This window comes from Bos indicus, chromosome 26 (genome assembly GCF_029378745.1).
Source record: "Bos indicus isolate NIAB-ARS_2022 breed Sahiwal x Tharparkar chromosome 26, NIAB-ARS_B.indTharparkar_mat_pri_1.0, whole genome shotgun sequence".
Lineage (NCBI taxonomy): Eukaryota > Metazoa > Chordata > Mammalia > Artiodactyla > Bovidae > Bos > Bos indicus.
In genome coordinates this window covers 30,798,939-30,817,461 of record NC_091785.1, presented here as the reverse complement: position 1 = coordinate 30,817,461, position 18,523 = coordinate 30,798,939, and the positions used below count along the sequence as shown (strand labels likewise).

The following is an 18,523-nucleotide window of genomic DNA, read 5'->3' as shown; positions in this document are numbered from 1 at the left end:
CATCCAGCTCCAGAAGAACTCTACCTTGTAAAACTGAAATTCTCTACCCATTCACCACTAACTCCCCAAATCCCTCTTCCAGCCCAGGCAGCCTCCATTCTATTTTATGTCTCCATGAATCTGAGTTCTCTCCTGTAAGTGGAATCATACAGCATTTTTCCTTTTGTGACTGGCTTATCTCACTTAGCATAACCTCCACCCATGTTGTTGCACATGTAAGAAATCCCTTTCTTTTGAAGGCTGAACGATATTCCACCGTAAACATAGACCACATGTGTTCATCCATTCATCTAGCCTGGACATTTAGGTTGCTTCCTACCTTTTGGTTATTGTAAATAAGAAAGAGAGGCCTTTTGAATGAGCTCATTTCTAAATGCTTAACCCCATCTTCTACTCTACTTCCCCGGGCCAGAGCTCCTCTTTTCTGTGTGGGTGTCTACAACACCCTTGACATCGGTCTCCAGGTATCTGCCTCTGCCCCCTACCACTTGAATTCTCAGCATGGCAGCTGGGGTCCCAACCAATGAAGCCAGAGCACATCCCTCATCTGCTCAGCCCTCCAGGGCTCCAGCTGCACTCAGATCAAAAGTTAAAAGTCCTCTCGAGGAGCCAAAGTGCTCAGGATGGGGCCCCATGACTTCCCTGGCTCTTCCCCTCAGGTACTCTGCACTGCTCACATTGATGCTGCTGAGCAACCCTGGACCACACCAGGGTCTTCAAAGTAGCTATTCCTTCTGCCGGGAGTGCCGGTCCCCCAGGCAGTCATGGCTCATTCCACACCCTCCTGGTATGTCTTCAGTGAGGTCTCCCTGCCAGCAGCCCCTGTGAGTGAATGCACACACACATACGTACGTACACACACACACACACACACACACACACACACAGTCTCTCTCTCTCTCTGCCCTGATGCTGTTTTCTGTTTTCTCATTAGCATTTACCGCCAGAGATGCTACTGGGTTGGCCAAAAAGTTCGTTTGGGTTCTTCTGTATGATGTCATGGAAAAACTCAAAAGAACTTTTTCGCCACCCCAACACATACCTCACTAGTGTGTCATCTGTCACCCCCTGTCATTAAGTATAAGCTCCTTGAGCACAGGGGTTGGCTTGTTTTGTCCTCTGTTTTCCCAGCAAGAATGGGGCAAAGCACACAGCTAGATGAAGGCTTGCTGAGCACATGCAAGGACCTGTCCTCCTGGACAGCACTTACTTTTCAGAGAAGAGCAGGCATTTCTGAGCATGTAGTTTCCCTTTTACATGCAGCTCCCAGTCCTAGGCCAGAAGGAGAGAAAAATTACGGAAGTAGAACTGAGTCCACGGGAAGGCAATGGATGAGTGCAGGCTTCCTCCTAAACACAGGGAGCGCAGAGCACCCAGTCGCTGGACCAACCCTGCAGGCGCATCTCCCTCCCTTCCTCCCCCACCATCCAGGCTCCTCCCCGGCCCGCTCCTGCCACCCTACCCAGCCCTCACCCCACCAGCATCCACCTGCATATCCCAAGTCTATCTCAGACAGGAGCCCAGATTCACAAGTCTGATTCCCTCTTCCCGTCTCAGTGGGCCCTTGGTCCCACTGATGAATTTCTATAGGAGAAGCCGGCAGGTGGAAAGCCCTAGAAAAGGCTCAATCCTCCATCACCTCCTATATTAGCCAGACCCCCTTCAGAGATGGAGGTGAGAAGGTATGTCCCACCAGAGTGACTGGGATGCATTTGGATGACATGACCCAGCAGAGGTGAAAGACACAACGTGGTGGGACACCCACTAAACAGGGATTATTGTGCTCTGCAGACAGGACAAGAGACAAGAGGCTATACAGCTCAGTGCTTAAGAGGCACAGGCTCTGGGAGGGTCAGACCCACATCTGAATCTCCACTCCACCACTTTCTGACTATGGGGTCCTGGACAAATCATTTCATCTCTCTGGGCCTCAGTCTTTGCATCTGTAAAATGGGTATAATAATAGTGTCTCTCTTGGAGAGTTATTGCTGACACAGACAAAGAGTATGTTAACTGTAATTATTATTGCTTTGGAATATTTTACTGCATCAGCAATACATTTTAGGGGGAAATTTATACTACCATGGGCTTTTGTTTGCAGGGGCCCAAAGCACTTTCCAAGCGCTGGGAAGGTGCCATGAGGCTCTACCTCCATTCTGCAGATGGAGAAGCTGAGGCCCCTCTATAATAATCTGTCTAGGTCCCATCTGAGAATGACTTTCTTGTCTGACTCAAAATTCTGCTAAGTTTTTCTCTGTTTGTACTCAGTACAATGTATGTTCTCAAGGAACATAGACTCTCAAGCTTCCTGGTGCTCTACAGAGAAAAGCCCTTTTCAAGGAGGCAGAGGCTCTAATTCCTGAGTCCCTTTTTCATAACCCAGGTTGGGTCCCTTGATCCCCACTCACCTTGACTCTTTCATCTATAAATACAAGTAAGACTCTCTTACTTGCCTTAAAGCAAGAGACTGGCCCTGATACATTTCTGAAATTCCTGTTGGTTCTAATACCAAGGATTTTAACCAAGGGTAGCTATGGCAAGATCCTGTCACCCAACCCCCAAGTGTCACAGTTCTTAGCCCGTGAACAGCAAGGGTTGGGTTGTGGTGGCCGGCTCCCCAAGGCTCCAGCTGGAGCTCCCAGCCGGTCTCAGATGACTCACCTTCAGATCAAACACCTTCTTGTCGCAGATGCTACAGACGTGCGGCAGGTGGAGGGGGGCCACACCGTGGAAGTCATTCAGCTCGTGCGCTTGCAGGGGCCGCAGGGACAGCACTGCCTGCTCCTCCTTGGCCCGCCTCCGGGCTCCGCTGAAGCCCTGTTTGCTGTTGTTGAGTCGACCCCCAAAGGAAGGAGGGGTTCTGTCTGGTGTGGGCTCCTCAGGGTCATACAGCTCATAGGGCTGGCCAGGGGGAGGGGGCCACAGGCTGGGGGCTGCCGCAAGATCAGGCTTGCTCTGGCCAGAGAACCCATGGGGGCTCTCCCACTGGCTGTTTGGACCCTGCAGCAGGGGACCCACCTCGCCTTTCAAGGCCCCAGCCGGCTCAGCCACAAATCCACCTGCCACCTGCGACCCTTGGGCACTGGGTCCATAGAAGTCCTTGGGAAAGGCAGCCTGGCCATCTTGTCCTGAGTGGCTGTAGTGCCCTTCGTAGGTCACGCTGCCCGAGGTAGCAGCCGAGGCTGGCAGGAAGCCGGGCTGACCATCGGTTTCAGAACCATATGCCTGGCCAGAGTTGGCTTTGCCATATTCGTAGAACCCTGCAGCAGCGGGCGCGGGCCCAGTCTTTCCAAGGCCCAGGATGACCGCTGGCTGGGTGGGGGTCTGAGGCATGAAGGGGTGCATCACCATGGCGTTGGGGGGCTGGCTGGGAAGGCTCACCGTGGGCCCTGGGCCTCGCGTCTGGCCAGGGGGTGAGAAGGCGAGTGCATTAGAGGGAAAGCGGGTGCTGGGCACGGTGGCCGCGTGTTGGGGCACCCCAGTGTGGCCGTGGGGGGTGCTGATCATGGACGGATGCCGCAGCTGGTTGAAGAGAGGCTGGGACATGGCCACTTTGGAGAGGACTTGGTTGAGGACCGTGGCAGCCGCGGTGTTGTTGGTGACGGCTGTCTGTGCCAGCTTCAACCGGTGGAGGGTGAGCTGAGCTTGCAGCTGGGCCAGCTGGAGGCTGGCGGGCGAAGGAAGCAGTGGGTTCGGATTACTGACCGAGAACGGGGTCTTGTCCAGGAGCTTGGCGGCACTGTGAGGAGACAAAGGGTTAGATGCACGGCTGCTTTCCACCTGGCAGGCAACGGGCTGCTTGTTTGCTGTCTGTGGTCCCCCCTCCCATACAAATAAGACCTCCCACACAGGCCCCACATATGATCCAGTCTGCAAAAACCTGTGCTCATACACATCGGTGCAATAATCCTTTAAATTCCAATAGGTGGCTCAGACAGTAAAGAATCTGCCTGCAGTACAGGAGACCCAGGTTCAATCCCTGGGTCAGGAAGATCCCCTAGAGAAGAGAATGGCTACCCACTCCATTATTCTCACCTGGGAAAAGCCCTGGCAGAGAAGCCTGGTGGTTTATAGTCCACAGGGTGGCAAAGACACGACTGAGCAACTAACACAGAACAATTCTTATAAGGTATAATATTCAAACTCACTGGTAATCAAAGAGACAAAGTCAAACCATTAGAAACAAATATTTGCTGACCGAAGTAGCAAATACACACATATGCATAAATGACAGCACTCGGTGCTGGTGAGGTAAAGTGGAATGGACACAAGGTCAGTGATAATCCAAACTCGTGCAACCTTGCCCAAAGGTAGTCTGGCAACAGGCGCTCATTACAGCCATATTCTTCGACCCAATAATTCAATCCTATAAATATGCCCTTAAGAAAACAAGCTAAAATGCAGACCAAACTTGATATGCAAAGATGTTTAGTAGAACTACATTATTTAAGAGTCCAGTGTTGAAAGTTACAAATATCCGATAACAGCAGGGAGGTGAGTTTTAAAGCGAGTAAATTATAATACATTGGCAGAATGAAATGTTCAGTAAGCATTCACTACTGGTGCAAGAATTTCCATTGTGTTATGCAATATTTAAGACATTCAAAGAAATCTTCCCATCATCAAGTTTAAGATAGAAGATATTCCACCACACTAAGTCCTCCTTGGGCATCTGCTCTCTCCATCCTCACCCCACCTTCATCATTGCCAATGACAGACATCATCTTGAATTTGGTCAGGTCATACTTTACAAAGAAAAAAAAATGGTGACAAGAGAAAATCCATCTACTCTAATGTTAAGTGAAAAAAGTAGTCTTCAAAATTACACAGAGAATGAATTGTGTGTGTATATCTGTGCCAAATACATTTTTATCCTTGTCCTCATTTCACATCCAAAAGCAACAAGACTCATGTGGCCTTCAGTCCATTCTCAAACCCAACAAGCAAAAGAAATTAAAAAAAAAAATTACAAGGGAAGAATCTGAATTTTCAATCATAGGCAGTGGTGGGCTCTCACAGAATCTTATTGCAGGGGTGTTCTGTCTGACATGTGCATTTCACGTGACTTCTGTTGGTTGGTTATGGTATTTTCTAGACCAAAAATCAGGACCTGTGAACTGGAAAGGGAACAGACATTCCCTTTCGTGGTATGTGTGGTTACCATTGTTAGGGCCGTTTTGTAAGACCATATATTTCCTGGTCTTAAACTCCCCTTCTGGGGAATGAGTGCAATCAGGAAATGTGTTTGGGATGTTGATAAACTGGAATTCTCAGGACATCTTAATGGGAAGAATGGAACTGTGCAATTGAGATTGGGGTTATCATGGACAGGCCTGGCTATACATTCAGCATGCCTACGGAAGTGTGGGGGAGAAACTGAAAAGCTGGGACCATTTAACAAGGTGTCCACTGTCACAGGCTTTGTACAGCACAAGTCTGATGATAATGAAACAAAGGGGAAGGGCCAGAGGGTAGGCATATGAAGGAAAGAGAGAGAGGTGGTTGGCATGCCACATCTCTCCCACTTTGGGTTGGTGCTCTGTACTGGTCTAAGAGAATGAGCACAGGCAGGTTGGGGAGGCAGGTGAGGGGGAGAGATTCTTCACATTTTACTGTGATGCCACGTGACCAGTGCTTGTCTATGCTATCTCACTGGACCTCTCCATGAGTCCTGTGGGGTGGGTAGTGCTATGTGCTGTGCTAAGTCACTGCAGTTGTGTTCTAGTCTTTGCGACCCTATGGACTGTAGCCCGCCAGGCTCCTCTGTCCATGAGATTCTCCAGGCAAGAATACTGGGTTGCCATGCCCTCCTCCAGGAGAATCTCCCCAACCCAGGGATCGAACTCAGGTCTCCCACATTGCAGGCAGATTCTTTACCATCTGAGTCACCAGGGAAGCCCAAGAATACTAGAATGGGTTGCCATTTCCTTCTCCAGGGGATCTTCCCGATCCAGGGATTGAACCCACATTTCTTAGGTCTCCTGCACTGGAAGGCATGTTTTGTTTTTGTTTTTTTTTTACCACTAGCACCACTTGACGGAGAAGGCAATGGCACCCCACTCCAGTACTCTTGCCTAAGAGTCGGACACGACTGAGCGACTTCACTTTCACTTTTCACTGTCATGCATTGGAGAAGGCAATGGCACCCCACTCCAGTACTCTTGCCTAAGAGTCGGACACGACTGAGCGACTTCACTTTCACTTTTCACTGTCATGCATTGGAGAAGGAAATGGCAACCCACTCCAGTGTTCTTGCCTGGAGAATCCTAGGGACGGGGGAGCCTGGTGAGCTGCTGTCTATGGGGTCGCACAGAGTCGGACACGACTGAAGCGACCCAGCAGTAGCAGCAGCAGCAGCAGCAGCAGTAGCAGCACCACTTGGGGAGCCCATGGGGTAGGTAACTTCATCCCAATTTTGCAGGGCAAGAACCTACAGCTCAGAGAGACTAGATAACCTATTTAACAAATGCCCACTGTTGGTGAGAACAGACCAAGGAGTCAGGCTTTCCAAAGAAGAGAAAGGGCGCAGCCCTCTTCATGGGCTGCTTCACTGTTTTGTCCAAAGTGAGTTCTCAGAACATTAGGCACCCCCACGTTCAAATTCAAGCACAAAACACATCTCAGAGCCAGACAAACACAGATTTGCCTTACTCTTTCTCATTCTATGAGAAATCAAGTATTTGCTGTAAGTCATTAAAGAGACAGGATATTCCCTCAGCCAGCAGCCTTGCTGTGCTCCAAGGACAGAGCAGGCTGGTTGCATGTTAAGATACTGCAGGGTTGCAGGGAGGGGTCGAGGTTAAAACTGGTGACAGACCTCTTCTCCTGTGGGTAGTCATGCTGGTTGCAGCCAAGCCTTGGTGGCCCCACTGTGGCTCAGGCACACATCATGGCAGCAGCAGAGTTGGAGAGGTACTAACTGTCTACGTAGGCAAGAATGTGAAAGGCACAGGAGGATGGTGTAGAGGCTGGTGATAGATTTCTACTTGTGTAGTATTAAGTGGCTGAGCTTTAGAGGAGCAATTAAGCTTAACTCAAAACCCTGCCCACACAGGGCCAACCCTTCCTACCAGGTCTGTACCCGATGCAGCCTGTCCTTGCTAACAAGGCGATAATGAGGTGCCAACTTGGTTTCCATGACGAGAGTAAGACAAGGTTGGTTTTGTTTTTCCCAGAGAAGTCAGCTGTATTTTCTAAAACAGTGTTCTGGGCTGGAGGGAGCTCTCGCTGGAGATTCCCCTTCGCCTCTGAAAGGACATGTGGGGAAGAGCTGTCTTTCCAACGAGGAGAGCCAGCCTCGCTGGGTATTTGTAGGTCAGCCACGGGAAACAAGTGCTTTCCTGAGGATGGCCCAGGTTACAGAAGTCTACTCATTCACATGCAGCATACATTAAGAAGACCGACTAGATTTTCTTCTCGACTTCCGCTTTGCCTGGCAAATTGGTCCCCAACTTGAATCAACCTTGAGTAGAAGTGGTTTCATAAGAATCGTCAGAATCAGATACCCTTTTGAATCAAAGACCCTTATATTAAAAAGAAATGACACATCATCCTACTTTTAAAAAGTCTTAAAATTCTCAGAGTTAGTAACTTAAAATTCAGGTGCAGGGACTTCTCTGGTGGTCCAGTGGTTAAGACTGTGTGCTCCTACTGCAGGGGACACAGGTTCGATCCCTGGTTGGGAATTAAGATCCTGCGTGCCACGAGGTGCAGCCAAAACAGATTACAAACGAAAATAAATTAAAAAATAAAATTCGGGTGTGTGGAACAATCAAACTTCTGAACCAAAAACTGGGGCACGTGGTCTGAAACCCTAAAGGACAGAATGGATGTCACCCTCCTGTCTTCCCACCACCTCAGTCTGCCACTGCTGCATCCCTGCCCTGTATTGAAAGCAACTGCTTATGTGTCTTTCACCCTCCGTTAGACACAAGCTCCACCGGGGAAGGGAGCATTTCTCAGAGATTCTCGCATTTTCTAGGCACACTTGCTTAAACTTGGTGGGCACTTGGTAACCGCCATGAACAGAATGAAGAAGGAAGATAATGGATGAATTAAAGGAAGGAGAATCTAAATACAGCCAGAAAGCAAATGGATTTTGCTGTTGTATACTGCTTGAACTTCACTCAGGTACAGAGTCACCGGAGCAGGAGTTCCAATACACTCTCTCCCTGTCCAAATCTAGGTTTGTGTGCTTGTTTTTTCCAAATGAAGTGTTTTTCATTTTTATTTATTTGGCTGTGCTATGTGGCATGCAGAATCTTAGTTTCCTGACCAGGGATCAAACCCGTGCCCTCTGGAGTGGAAGTGTGGAGTCTCAACCACTAGACCACCAGGGAAGTCCCCGAATCTACGTTTTGAAATCAAATGGACAATCCCTGTGGTAGCCTGAATAATGAACCATCCCAAATATCTCTACATCCTAACCCCCAGAAGCTGTGAATCTTACCTAACATAGTAAAGGGGATTCTGCAGATGTGATTAAATTAAGAATCTTGAGATGAGAGGTTATCCTGGATTATCTGAGCTGGCCCAATGTAATCACAGACGTCCTTATAAAACAGAGGCAGGAGAACTAGAGTCAGAGACAGAAGATACAATGATGGAAGCAGAGGCAGAGAGGAGAAAAGATGCTATGCTGCTGGCTTCAAGGACAGAGGAAGGGGCCGTGAGCCAATGAAATGCAAGTGGTCTCTAGAAATTGGAAAAGGCAAGGAAATAAAATTTCCCCTAGAGGCTCCAGTAGAAACCAGCCCTGCTGACACCTTGACTTTGGCCCGTGAGACTGACTTTGGACTTCTGACTCTCGGAAGTGTAAGAAATTTGTATTGTTGGAAGCTACAAATGTGTGGTGACATGTTACAGACACGATAGGAAACTAAAACAATCCACCAAGAAAGTGAGATGCGAAAGAGGCTTCCACACAGAGAGGCAGGGATGGGTATGGGGACATTGGCTGGATTTGTTGGTATGAACTCTTGCCCACAGCAGTCCTGGGGAGTACAGACCATCCGACCCAGGATCTGAAGACCCTCTGGGAACTTAGCCAGGAGCCGAAACAACACAGAGGTCTCTTCCTTTTCCAAGTCAGATTTCTCTAAACAGCTGGAGCAATGGCACCCTGGGAAAGCTTAGAAATGCAGACCCTTAGGGACCAACTCATCTACCCCTCTCGTCAACAAAGAAAGTGACTTGCCCAAAGCCACACAAAACCCATCTAATCAGAACCCACAGCTTTCAAGCCAGCTTCTAGTGCCTGACAGAACAGCCTTGCCTCCAAAAGTCTTAAGTTTCAGAACTATTTCATCATCAAATCATCATCTCCATCCATATTTCTCTGTGGTCCTCCTCTCTGTTCAGTGAGATGCTGACTCCCTGCCACAGGCAAGGCATTTGCTGAGCCCTGGAGAGAGGTGGAGATGCAGGCCCTTCTGGAACCCCTGTCAGCTCCAGTGATGACAGCAAGGATGCCCTCTTGTCTGGGAGTGGGTGGGGAGCATGGCTCTATGCATCTGCCACATCCTCTCCTAAGTCTTGTGTGGCAGCTCTGTCTACAGTCACATGGTCAAACCTGAGATCCGGGGAGGGAGGGAGAGCAGCGCAGTCAGGCACAGAACCTGGGCACCTGGCACGGAGCCAGAATACCTACCACACAGCCCCACAGAGGGCCCGTCCACTCCCGGCACAGCCACTCGGGTTCATTCAGGCCTCGACAAGGTTCACTGTGCCCAGAGCTGAGGCTTCCTTCCCTTTCCTGAGCCATTCATTGTAACAAAGACCTCACAGTGCATAATTACATCCAAAACTTTGGTTCCCTACTCACTTGGAAAGTTGGTTGTTTTTCCCAATTAAAGCAGCATTTCTCTCAATAATTTTAAAAATAAAATACAATGTATAGGAGAACAAGTTGCCTTTATAAGCCGGAAGATTTAGGAGCTCCAGATGAAAACTGTTTCCGATGATTTAATTCCATACTGTCGAAAGGATGTGCACCATATTGCATCTCCCAGGGCAGCCAACAGCTGTCTGCAATGCTCACTCTTTGCCCCAAAGCTCTTCCACATTTTATGCTGAGTACCCAGCAGGATGTGATGATGGATTAATATTTGAGCACAGTAACTGAGGCACTCTCCTTCCTCAGTTCAAGTCGGGGTGCTGGAAATTCAGCGTTTGTGACATAATCCGTCCTGTTCTGAAAGGAAAAGATAGTGTTCAGGACACAGACAGGGGCTGCAGAGCCTCTCCTCTGAAACAAACTCCAGCAGAGGGGTCAATAGGACATGGACGAGTTCGATTCAACCAGAATGGATTGAGCACCGATTATGTGCCAGGCAAAGTTGCTAGAGATGGAAAAAGAGAAACGTCCTGAGACCACGGGGGAGACAGATCAGCGCAGAGAAGATGAATATTCCCACGGAGGTAAGCACAAAACAGCAAGGCAAGCAAGGAAGTGGTTCAAGCCTCAGATGTCTCACAGCAATGTCACAAGTGAAACAAAAGACCAACTCAAGGGCTGTCCCTGAACTCTGAACAAAACCTTTGAAACAGTCTGGGTTTATTAATCCACCTACATGTGCAAAGATGCATCAGCTGTTGGTGAAAGGCAGTTGTAGGGTGAGTTATGGTCAGAGACCAGCTTCCAAGTGCCTGTTACTGGTGGTGTGATGGGGGAAGTGAAGTGAAGTGTTGGTGGCTCAGTCATGTCCGACTCTGCGACCCCATGGACTGTAGCCCACCAGGCTCCTCTGTCCATGGAATTCTACAGGCAAGAATACTAGAGTGGGTTGCCATGCCCTTCTCCAGGGGATCTTCCCGACTCAAGGATCAAATCTGGTCTCCTGCACTGCAAGCAGCCTCTCTACTGTCTGAGCCATCAGGGAAGCCACACACGAATTGCTGTAGAGGAAAACAAGCCCTGGATGGGCTCGAACCACCAACCTTTTGGTTAATGGCTGAATGCGCTAATCGATTACGCCATAGAGACATATGATGGGGGAAAATCGCTTAATTTTTTCCAACCCTCAGAATTCTCTCATTTATAAAATGGGGATAGTAATATCTACCCAATATGATCCAGCCAGTCAGAGCCCCCAGCCACCGTGACTGACTCAGGAATGGACACTCCCAGATGCTACTGGAGCCATTAAGAGACAGACCCTCGTCATCTTGTCAGGCCATGCCTGGGTTGCTAAACTGGCTCAATTTAAGCTACCGCTTAAGGAGAGACTGCCTGAGAATAAAGCTAACCAACAGACACTGGCCTGGAGATGGGCCAGTCCACTCTGGGAGTTGCCTTGAGCCGTGCTTGGACTTCTCTTTCCATGAACCCTGAATCTGCTTGGACTTTTCTTTCCATGAACCAATGCATTTCCTTTAGGTGCTTAATAAAAATAATAAGGTAAAAAGAAAAGCAGCCTACTAGAACCATCTGCAAGTAATCTGGATGGTTCCCTCCGTGGTCCCACATCAAATCAAGAGTCCCCTGTTACACTCCAGCTTCGTCAGCTGGAGGCAAGGGGTCACTCAAGGAAAGTTCGGGCGGTCACTTTGGTGCGAGTACCTGCTGATCAAAGAGACCTGTTTCCTGGAGATTCAGGAAGCAGAATGCTCCCCGATCCTGGGTGGACTAAAAGCCATGCATTGTGATCACAAAGTGTGAATAGGGTGCCGGGGAAGAGTCCCCACAAGAGTAAGGGACCCAACATCCTGCAGGTTTGCAGATCCAAAGCTGACCACGCAGGTGCTCCTGTGAGAGGGGACAGAATGTCTTGGCCCTCACCTGAGAGAGTTTCTAAGCAACGCCTTTCAATTCTCAGCACCTAACAAGCCAATTTTGCTGTACTGAGAACTGGCTTTATTATGCCAGACACTCATTATCCCCCAGGAGAAAAAGTTCTTTATTACAGATACAGTTCTCTGGTCTCCTTTCACCTGGAGGGGAGGTGAGTGTACAATGAGTACATATTGGGCTGTGGGCTGCCCTTTACGAACCGGGGTAGGAACCAGGGGATCCAGCCCTAACTCAGCGCTTATCAGCTGCGTCACAGTGGACAACAGAGCTTATCTCTCTGAGCCTCAGTGTCCTCAACCATGAAAAGAGAACTTACAGTCTTTCCTCATTTATATCTTGAGGACTGATTCGGGGTTCAGTAAGGAGCTGTCAGAACGCTCTGTAAATTATTTGGCACTTACAGATGTAAAGGCGTGGCATTGGCCAAAGATTATTGGAAAGAGAACATCTTCTGTGTGATCACAACATATTCTTCCTTTTCAGAAAACGTTCCTTTATAGAGGAAGTGATATTTATCACCCACATCCATGGAGATAACCTCCTTGCCACTAGGATTCAAAGTAGAAAGAGGTAAAATTGATTCAGCCATATTAATGGAGTACATATTGGGGTGTACCAAGGGCTGAACCATACCAAGGACTTCCCTGATAGCTCAGTTGGTAAAGAATCCACCTGCAATGCAGGAGACATGGATTCGATTCCTGGGTAGGGAAGATCGTCTGGAAAAGGGATAGGCTAACCACTCCAGTATTCTTGGGCTTCCCTTGTGGCTCAGCTGGTAAAGAATCTGCCTGCAATGCAGGAGACCTGGGTTCAATCCCTGGGTTGGGAAGATCCCCTGGAGAAGGGAAAGGCTACCCACTCCAGTATTTTGGCCTGGTGAATTCCATGAACTGTATAATCCATGGGGTCACAAAGAGTCAGACACAACTGAGTGACTTTCACTTTCAACCATACCAATGTGCCTGCGCTCTGCATCGCATATGGCGGGTAGGGATGTAAAGAGCATTGCCCAGAGGCTAAGGGCACAGGTTTCAGAGTTTGTATCACTTGGATATGAATTTCAGTTTGCCACATATCAGCTAGTGACTATGAGCAAATATTTATTCTCTCTCAGCCTCAGTTCTCATTGTTAAAGTAAAGATGGTTATGTCTAAGCTATAGGTTTGTTCTGAGAGTTAAATGACAGGGTAGACATAAACTGTTCTGCACAGCTCCTACATACAGTAAGCAGCCACTAAACCAATGCAGCAGAGACCAGCACCACTGCTGGTCTTCTTACCACTGTTGTTACCATAACTAATATTACTATCATCACCAGCATCATAGTCATCAGCAGGGCAAATGGCAGGTGAGCTCTGCCAAGGCAGAGAGGATGAAACTTCCTTAGAGACAGATAGAGACAGATAAAAGAAAACATAAAGAGATGCAAACACTGAGGGAAAAAAAAGAATTTAAAAAGTAAATGCAGACATGTGCTGAGAGAGGAATAGCAGGGGTGGGGACGGGGACTTGGAGAAAACACAGAGTTAATCACAGATGCTTGGTGAACTGGATAAGTAGTCAACAATAGATTTAAAAGCCGTAAAACAACACAAGGGCGCGGCTTAAGTGTAGTGTACCAATGTGTGTGAACTCACACCAAGTTTTTCCCTGGTAATGTTTGTCCATCCAGAGGTAGAAGCCAAGAACTGAAGTCCAGAGCACAGCGGTACCTTTGTCAACTGGACCAGTCACATTTTCAGTAAGCACCATACCTTCCACAATAAACAATCAGGAATTTAAATTCACTTCCAGTTCAACTCATCTCCCTTTCCAGGCCACAATGAATATGCCATTTCTTCTTAAGTGCTAAGATACAAAATATAATCCAGACCAGAGAGCTCACAAGAGAATGTTTTCCCAGCTTTGCTCACAGCTTACAGAGCAACCAAATCAAATCAAGAGCAATAGTCAGGGTCAGGGACGGGCTTTCCATTGCTTCCTGGGAGTGGAACCTCAAATCACAAGCTCTCAAGTCTGCTATAACACTCTTAGAAGCTAGGTCAGGATGTGACCCTTGGGAACAGCCCCTAAATGTCAGGTTACAAAGATGACAATGATGAGACCACAGTAATACTGGGGCGGAATTCCAAATTGCACCTAATTATCACAAACGTAAAGAGTCGGACACGACTGAGCGACTGATCTGATCTGATCACAAACGTAAGAGCAAGAGATCTCAGAGGTCATTGAGTCTAACTCACTCATTCTACAGAGGAAAACTGAAACCTAAAGTAGTTGGTGTAAGTGTAAGTTAACCCAACAACACAGCTAGAGAGGGGAGAGCTGAGGCTGGAACCCAGTCTTCATCCTCCTTCCTTGGGGCTAATGCAGCCACTGTGGCAGATGCGTCCCCATCAACATGCATCAGGGGAGTCTTCTTTGTGGGAGAAGAGTGAGATCACACACTTTTTTGATAGTGCTGCCTTCCTGGTAACAATAGGGCTCCTGGATTATCACTAGAGAGGCCTCTGTGACTAATTTTGAGATGACTGGGTCCATGCTGGCATTGTCCCGTGTTTGGGTTTTAGCCATGACATTATCATGTGATGATTCATATCACCATGACACATTCATAACAGCAATCATAATCCTATTATCTCTCTTTTGTTTTGTGACTTTCAGTTGGAGTGTTAATAGATGTTTTCACCTCATTAGCTACCTGACTGCTAGGACAGTTACATGGTTAGGTAAAAGCGATACGACCATTTCTAGTTTATAGTAAGACTGAGTGAGACCAAAAAAGGTCAGATGAATCATATGAGGGCATCCAGCAAATAAGGTACTTAGCTGGGACTTGAATGAGGGTCTTTTTACGTACGACCAGTACCCTATCCCCAGTTTACACATTCATTAAAGGGAGTTTATAAAACCACATTCCTCTATCTATTTCCTTGAGTCCAGTTTTTTTTTTTTTTGGGGGGGTGTTGTTTGTTTAAAGTTACTAAAATAAAAAGCTATTTCCTTTAATTTGTGCTTTCCCCCCCAACTTCTCATAGTGTTTCATTTTTTTTTTCCAGCTTTATAGGTATATAACTAACATATAGGGCTTCCCTGGTGGCTTAGATGGTAAAGAATCTGCCAGCAATGCAGAAGACCCAGGTTCGAATTAACATGCGATGTTCTATAAGTTTAGGTGCACAAGTAATGATTCGATATATGTATACGACATGAAGTGATCACCACAATAAGTTTAGCGAACACAGTCAGGATGTGATTTTAAATAACACATCTGATATCAAATCACCAGCTTTTTGGTCCACTGTACTCAGTACCACTTTAATCAGTCAGATTAAAATTCTTGGAACCTGGGGGACATGTAGTCACGAAGGTGCAGCTAGCGATTTTATAACTGACAAGAGAGGGCCTGCCTGTCCTGCCAGAGTTATTAGAAGTGCTTGAAATGTGAAAAAAAAGAACTGATAACGCAGCAGAAGCAGAGAAATGAATACACATCCTGCTAGAGTCATAACAGGAAAAGACTTCAAGCAAAGAGAGAATGAATGTCAACTTAACCACCAAGAACTAGATATTAGCTTTGGTTTTTCTTTCCTTTCCTTCGTACCAAATTTCTTTCTTTAAAATATCCTTTCTTTTATGAAATGATGGTATTGTAGGGGCTAATTTATTTTTCATATTAGTATTTGTTTTGAATTTTAAAACTACAAAAATCTAAAGAACAAATAGTTATTAATTCATTGCTCATCAATCAAAATTAACAAATACTACCATTACAGTCATTTTAAGCCCAAGTATTTTTTATCAAAATAATAAAATTATACAGACAAAACTGACATCCCTTTGAGACTGCCCAGTCTAATTCCACATTCATCTCCCCCAATAACATCCACATGTGATTTGTGTATCTATTTACCTATATATCTGTTTGTTTACCTATCTATATATAGAAAAATTATAAAAGAGACTTTTTCTATACCTGCATGAGCTTACAGAACAGCACATAAGACTGGTTTCAACAATATTTCTCTTAAAGAAACAAATACATATTCTTTCAAGTTTCTTTTTACACACTGAAAGTTAAAAGCAGCATGATACAGTGAAAAACTTGTTGAGCTGGAAATCAGAAGATCCAGGCCTGGACCTACAGTTACTATTTACTTCTGGTGGGATTATATATCAGTCAACTTCCTCTTTTTTTTTTTTGGTAAAATGAGAAAGCTGGATGAAAGGATCTCCAAGGCCTGTTCCACCTTTGAAATCTGATGACTCTAAGGTTTAATCTCCTCATCTGTCAAATGGAGATAACAATGTCTGCCTTACTAACTGTTATAAAGATCAAACATTATGTGCAGGTGTTCTGCAAAACAGTGATGATAGTAATAATATTAGTTGGATAATACTGAATAATAATAAGTATTAATACTACTCACTAAAATTAAGCTATTTTTAAGCTTCTGGGAATACTTTTATTTATTTATTTTTTTTTTTTTCAGAGTTCAGACATGATTTTCTTTATTTGGAAACCCTTAATAAGTCAACCACCTCTATCACCCTGTAGAGGATGTGCTTACTTCGGATTTATTTCTGCAAGTGCTGAATACTTTTAAAGAAACTATTGTCACACTACTGTTGTTAAACATGTAACTTGGTTTAGACTGACATGTTGCAGTCCAGGCGGCATGAAATAATTCAATTTCTTCTAACTGCTTTCTTGGGTAGGCAGTTCTGCACAAGGACAAGCTCTCAACTCCACCCATGAAGACTGAGTAAATGAAATATCAAAAGTGCCTTGCCACAAGATGCTGTCTTCTACAAAGCATTCCATAGACAGAACCAGGCTTCCACAGTAAAATGAAGCTCAAAGTACTCTGGGTCTGGAGTTGGTTTGCCTGAGACATAATTCTTCAGGAAATGCATGCAGAATTTCACTCATTTTGTGAAGGATGAAACTGAGGGGTAATTTGACTTATAGGGGTTAGGAGAGATCTTTATTTTCTCAGTGACATAAGGTATGGTGACCTCTCAACCCACTAACTCTTCTGGGGAACATCAGGGTCTTTGAGATGGAAAAACAAGCTGTTTGAAATGTGTATTTAAGGGAATTCCCTGGCAATCCAGTTTTAGGGCTCTGGACTTTCACTGCCGTGACCCAGGTTCAATCCCTGATCAGGGAACTAAGATCCTGCAAAGCCAGGGCACGTCCAAAAAAAAAAAAAATTGAAATGCATGTTTAAAAACTGTTAAACAAGTGCTCTAAGAAGCCAAATGATAATGTTTCTACATGCAAATGAAGTATTTAGGGGTTTATAGGTCACTAGCCCCGGTGAAGAACAGTGTGTACACAGACATGAACACCTTTGCATATACCGCTCCTTCCCCCTGGACCACCTCCTCCCTACTCCCCCTCACCTGGATAACTGCCATCCTTCAACATGCAGCTCACATGGCACCTCCTCCAGGCAGCCTTCTCTGACTTCTGCCCCCCTCCAGTGTGTGCTGGTGTCTCCTCTGTCATCCCCCATAATGCCCTGCAGTTCTATGAAGCCTCAATTACACTCCGTTCTAACTCCTACCACCCTCACTGATAATTATCTACTCAATCACTCATCTCATGTCCTCATCTAATACCCCACGGTCATTTTGAAAGCAGTAATTATGTGTCCATTTCATGTCATAGTGCCTGGCACACGGTAGGTGTGTGGAACCAATAAACACACCCATACTTGTACACACCTGCTCTGTGCGTATGCGTGCGGAGATAATAGCTGTGTATCACATTCTCAATTTGTTTCCTGGCTAAGTGCTCCATGTGCGCTGCTACAAGGCTTTGAAGATGAAGCTCCGTGGAGAATGTGGATTAGACTCAGTCTTTGAACACTGTCAAAATTATGTAAATAACCACCATCCACATCAAGGATAGAATTCTAAAAGAGTCAACAAACAGACTTGTTGCCACATTTTTCCTTTTAACTAAATGTGAAGAAAATGCAATTTCAGTGTGTGATCTGAGGAGCTATGTGTCTAATCTACACGATTCTGAGATGAAACACATGCTCCAGGAATGCTCCCTATGTTTTCTAAATTTTATTTTCAGTTTATATCACTGATTTTTTCTGGTAAGTGTACAAGGAGGATTATAAAATTCAAGTTAATATTAAATCACAATAAAAGTTTAATTTTAAAGAATTTAAATTCTTACTCAAATAAAGCTGGTCCTTTCCTAGAGTTGCCTGACTGTTACCCTGGACATTTTAATCAGTGTAATTTAAGCTAAATACTAGGAGTCCCTATGAAACCGAAGAGGTGTTATGGGGTATTTAGGCAGGATGCCAAGAGAGACAGTTTTTGTTGGTAAGTCAACCCACTCCTTGGACAGGCTCTGCCATGAATAATTGTACATCTTATTGCAATCAATTCGCCCTGCAGACCTCAGTTTTCTCATCTGTGAAATGGGAGGGCCAAATGAGACAACATTTAAAGCTCCTTTACGCTTTGTGATTTTAGGATGGTGGGCGTTTTCCTAAAGCTGTTACTCATGATACACAGAAAAGTGAGGATGATCTGGCCACGGTGTAGACAGATTTTGGCCCTGAGAAATCTGAGTTTCTAGCCTCTACTGCTTCTCTAGTCCTGGGTAATTTCGGGGCACTTAACCTCTGCTTAATAGATATGTCTGTAAAATGACAAAGTGAAACCAGAGCAGTGATTTTCAGGTGTTGGGGGAAGGGG

At 46.0% G+C, this 18,523-nt stretch overlaps 1 protein-coding gene across 4 annotated transcripts in view; it reads right to left on the bottom strand.

The window, feature by feature from the left end:
- The window catches only part of RBM20 (RNA binding motif protein 20), a 197,193-nt gene that overhangs the window by 52,657 nt on the left and 126,013 nt on the right, over nt 1-18,523 (bottom strand). For all 4 annotated transcript variants that reach the window (XM_019988725.2, XM_070780818.1, XM_019988727.2 and 1 more), the window contains exons 2-3: nt 2,662-3,739; nt 1,211-1,272 (exon numbers count right to left, since the gene is read on the bottom strand). In XM_019988725.2, the coding sequence (XP_019844284.2) occupies nt 1,211-1,272; nt 2,662-3,739 (1,140 nt within the window). The remainder of the gene's footprint in view (nt 1-1,210; nt 1,273-2,661; nt 3,740-18,523) is intronic.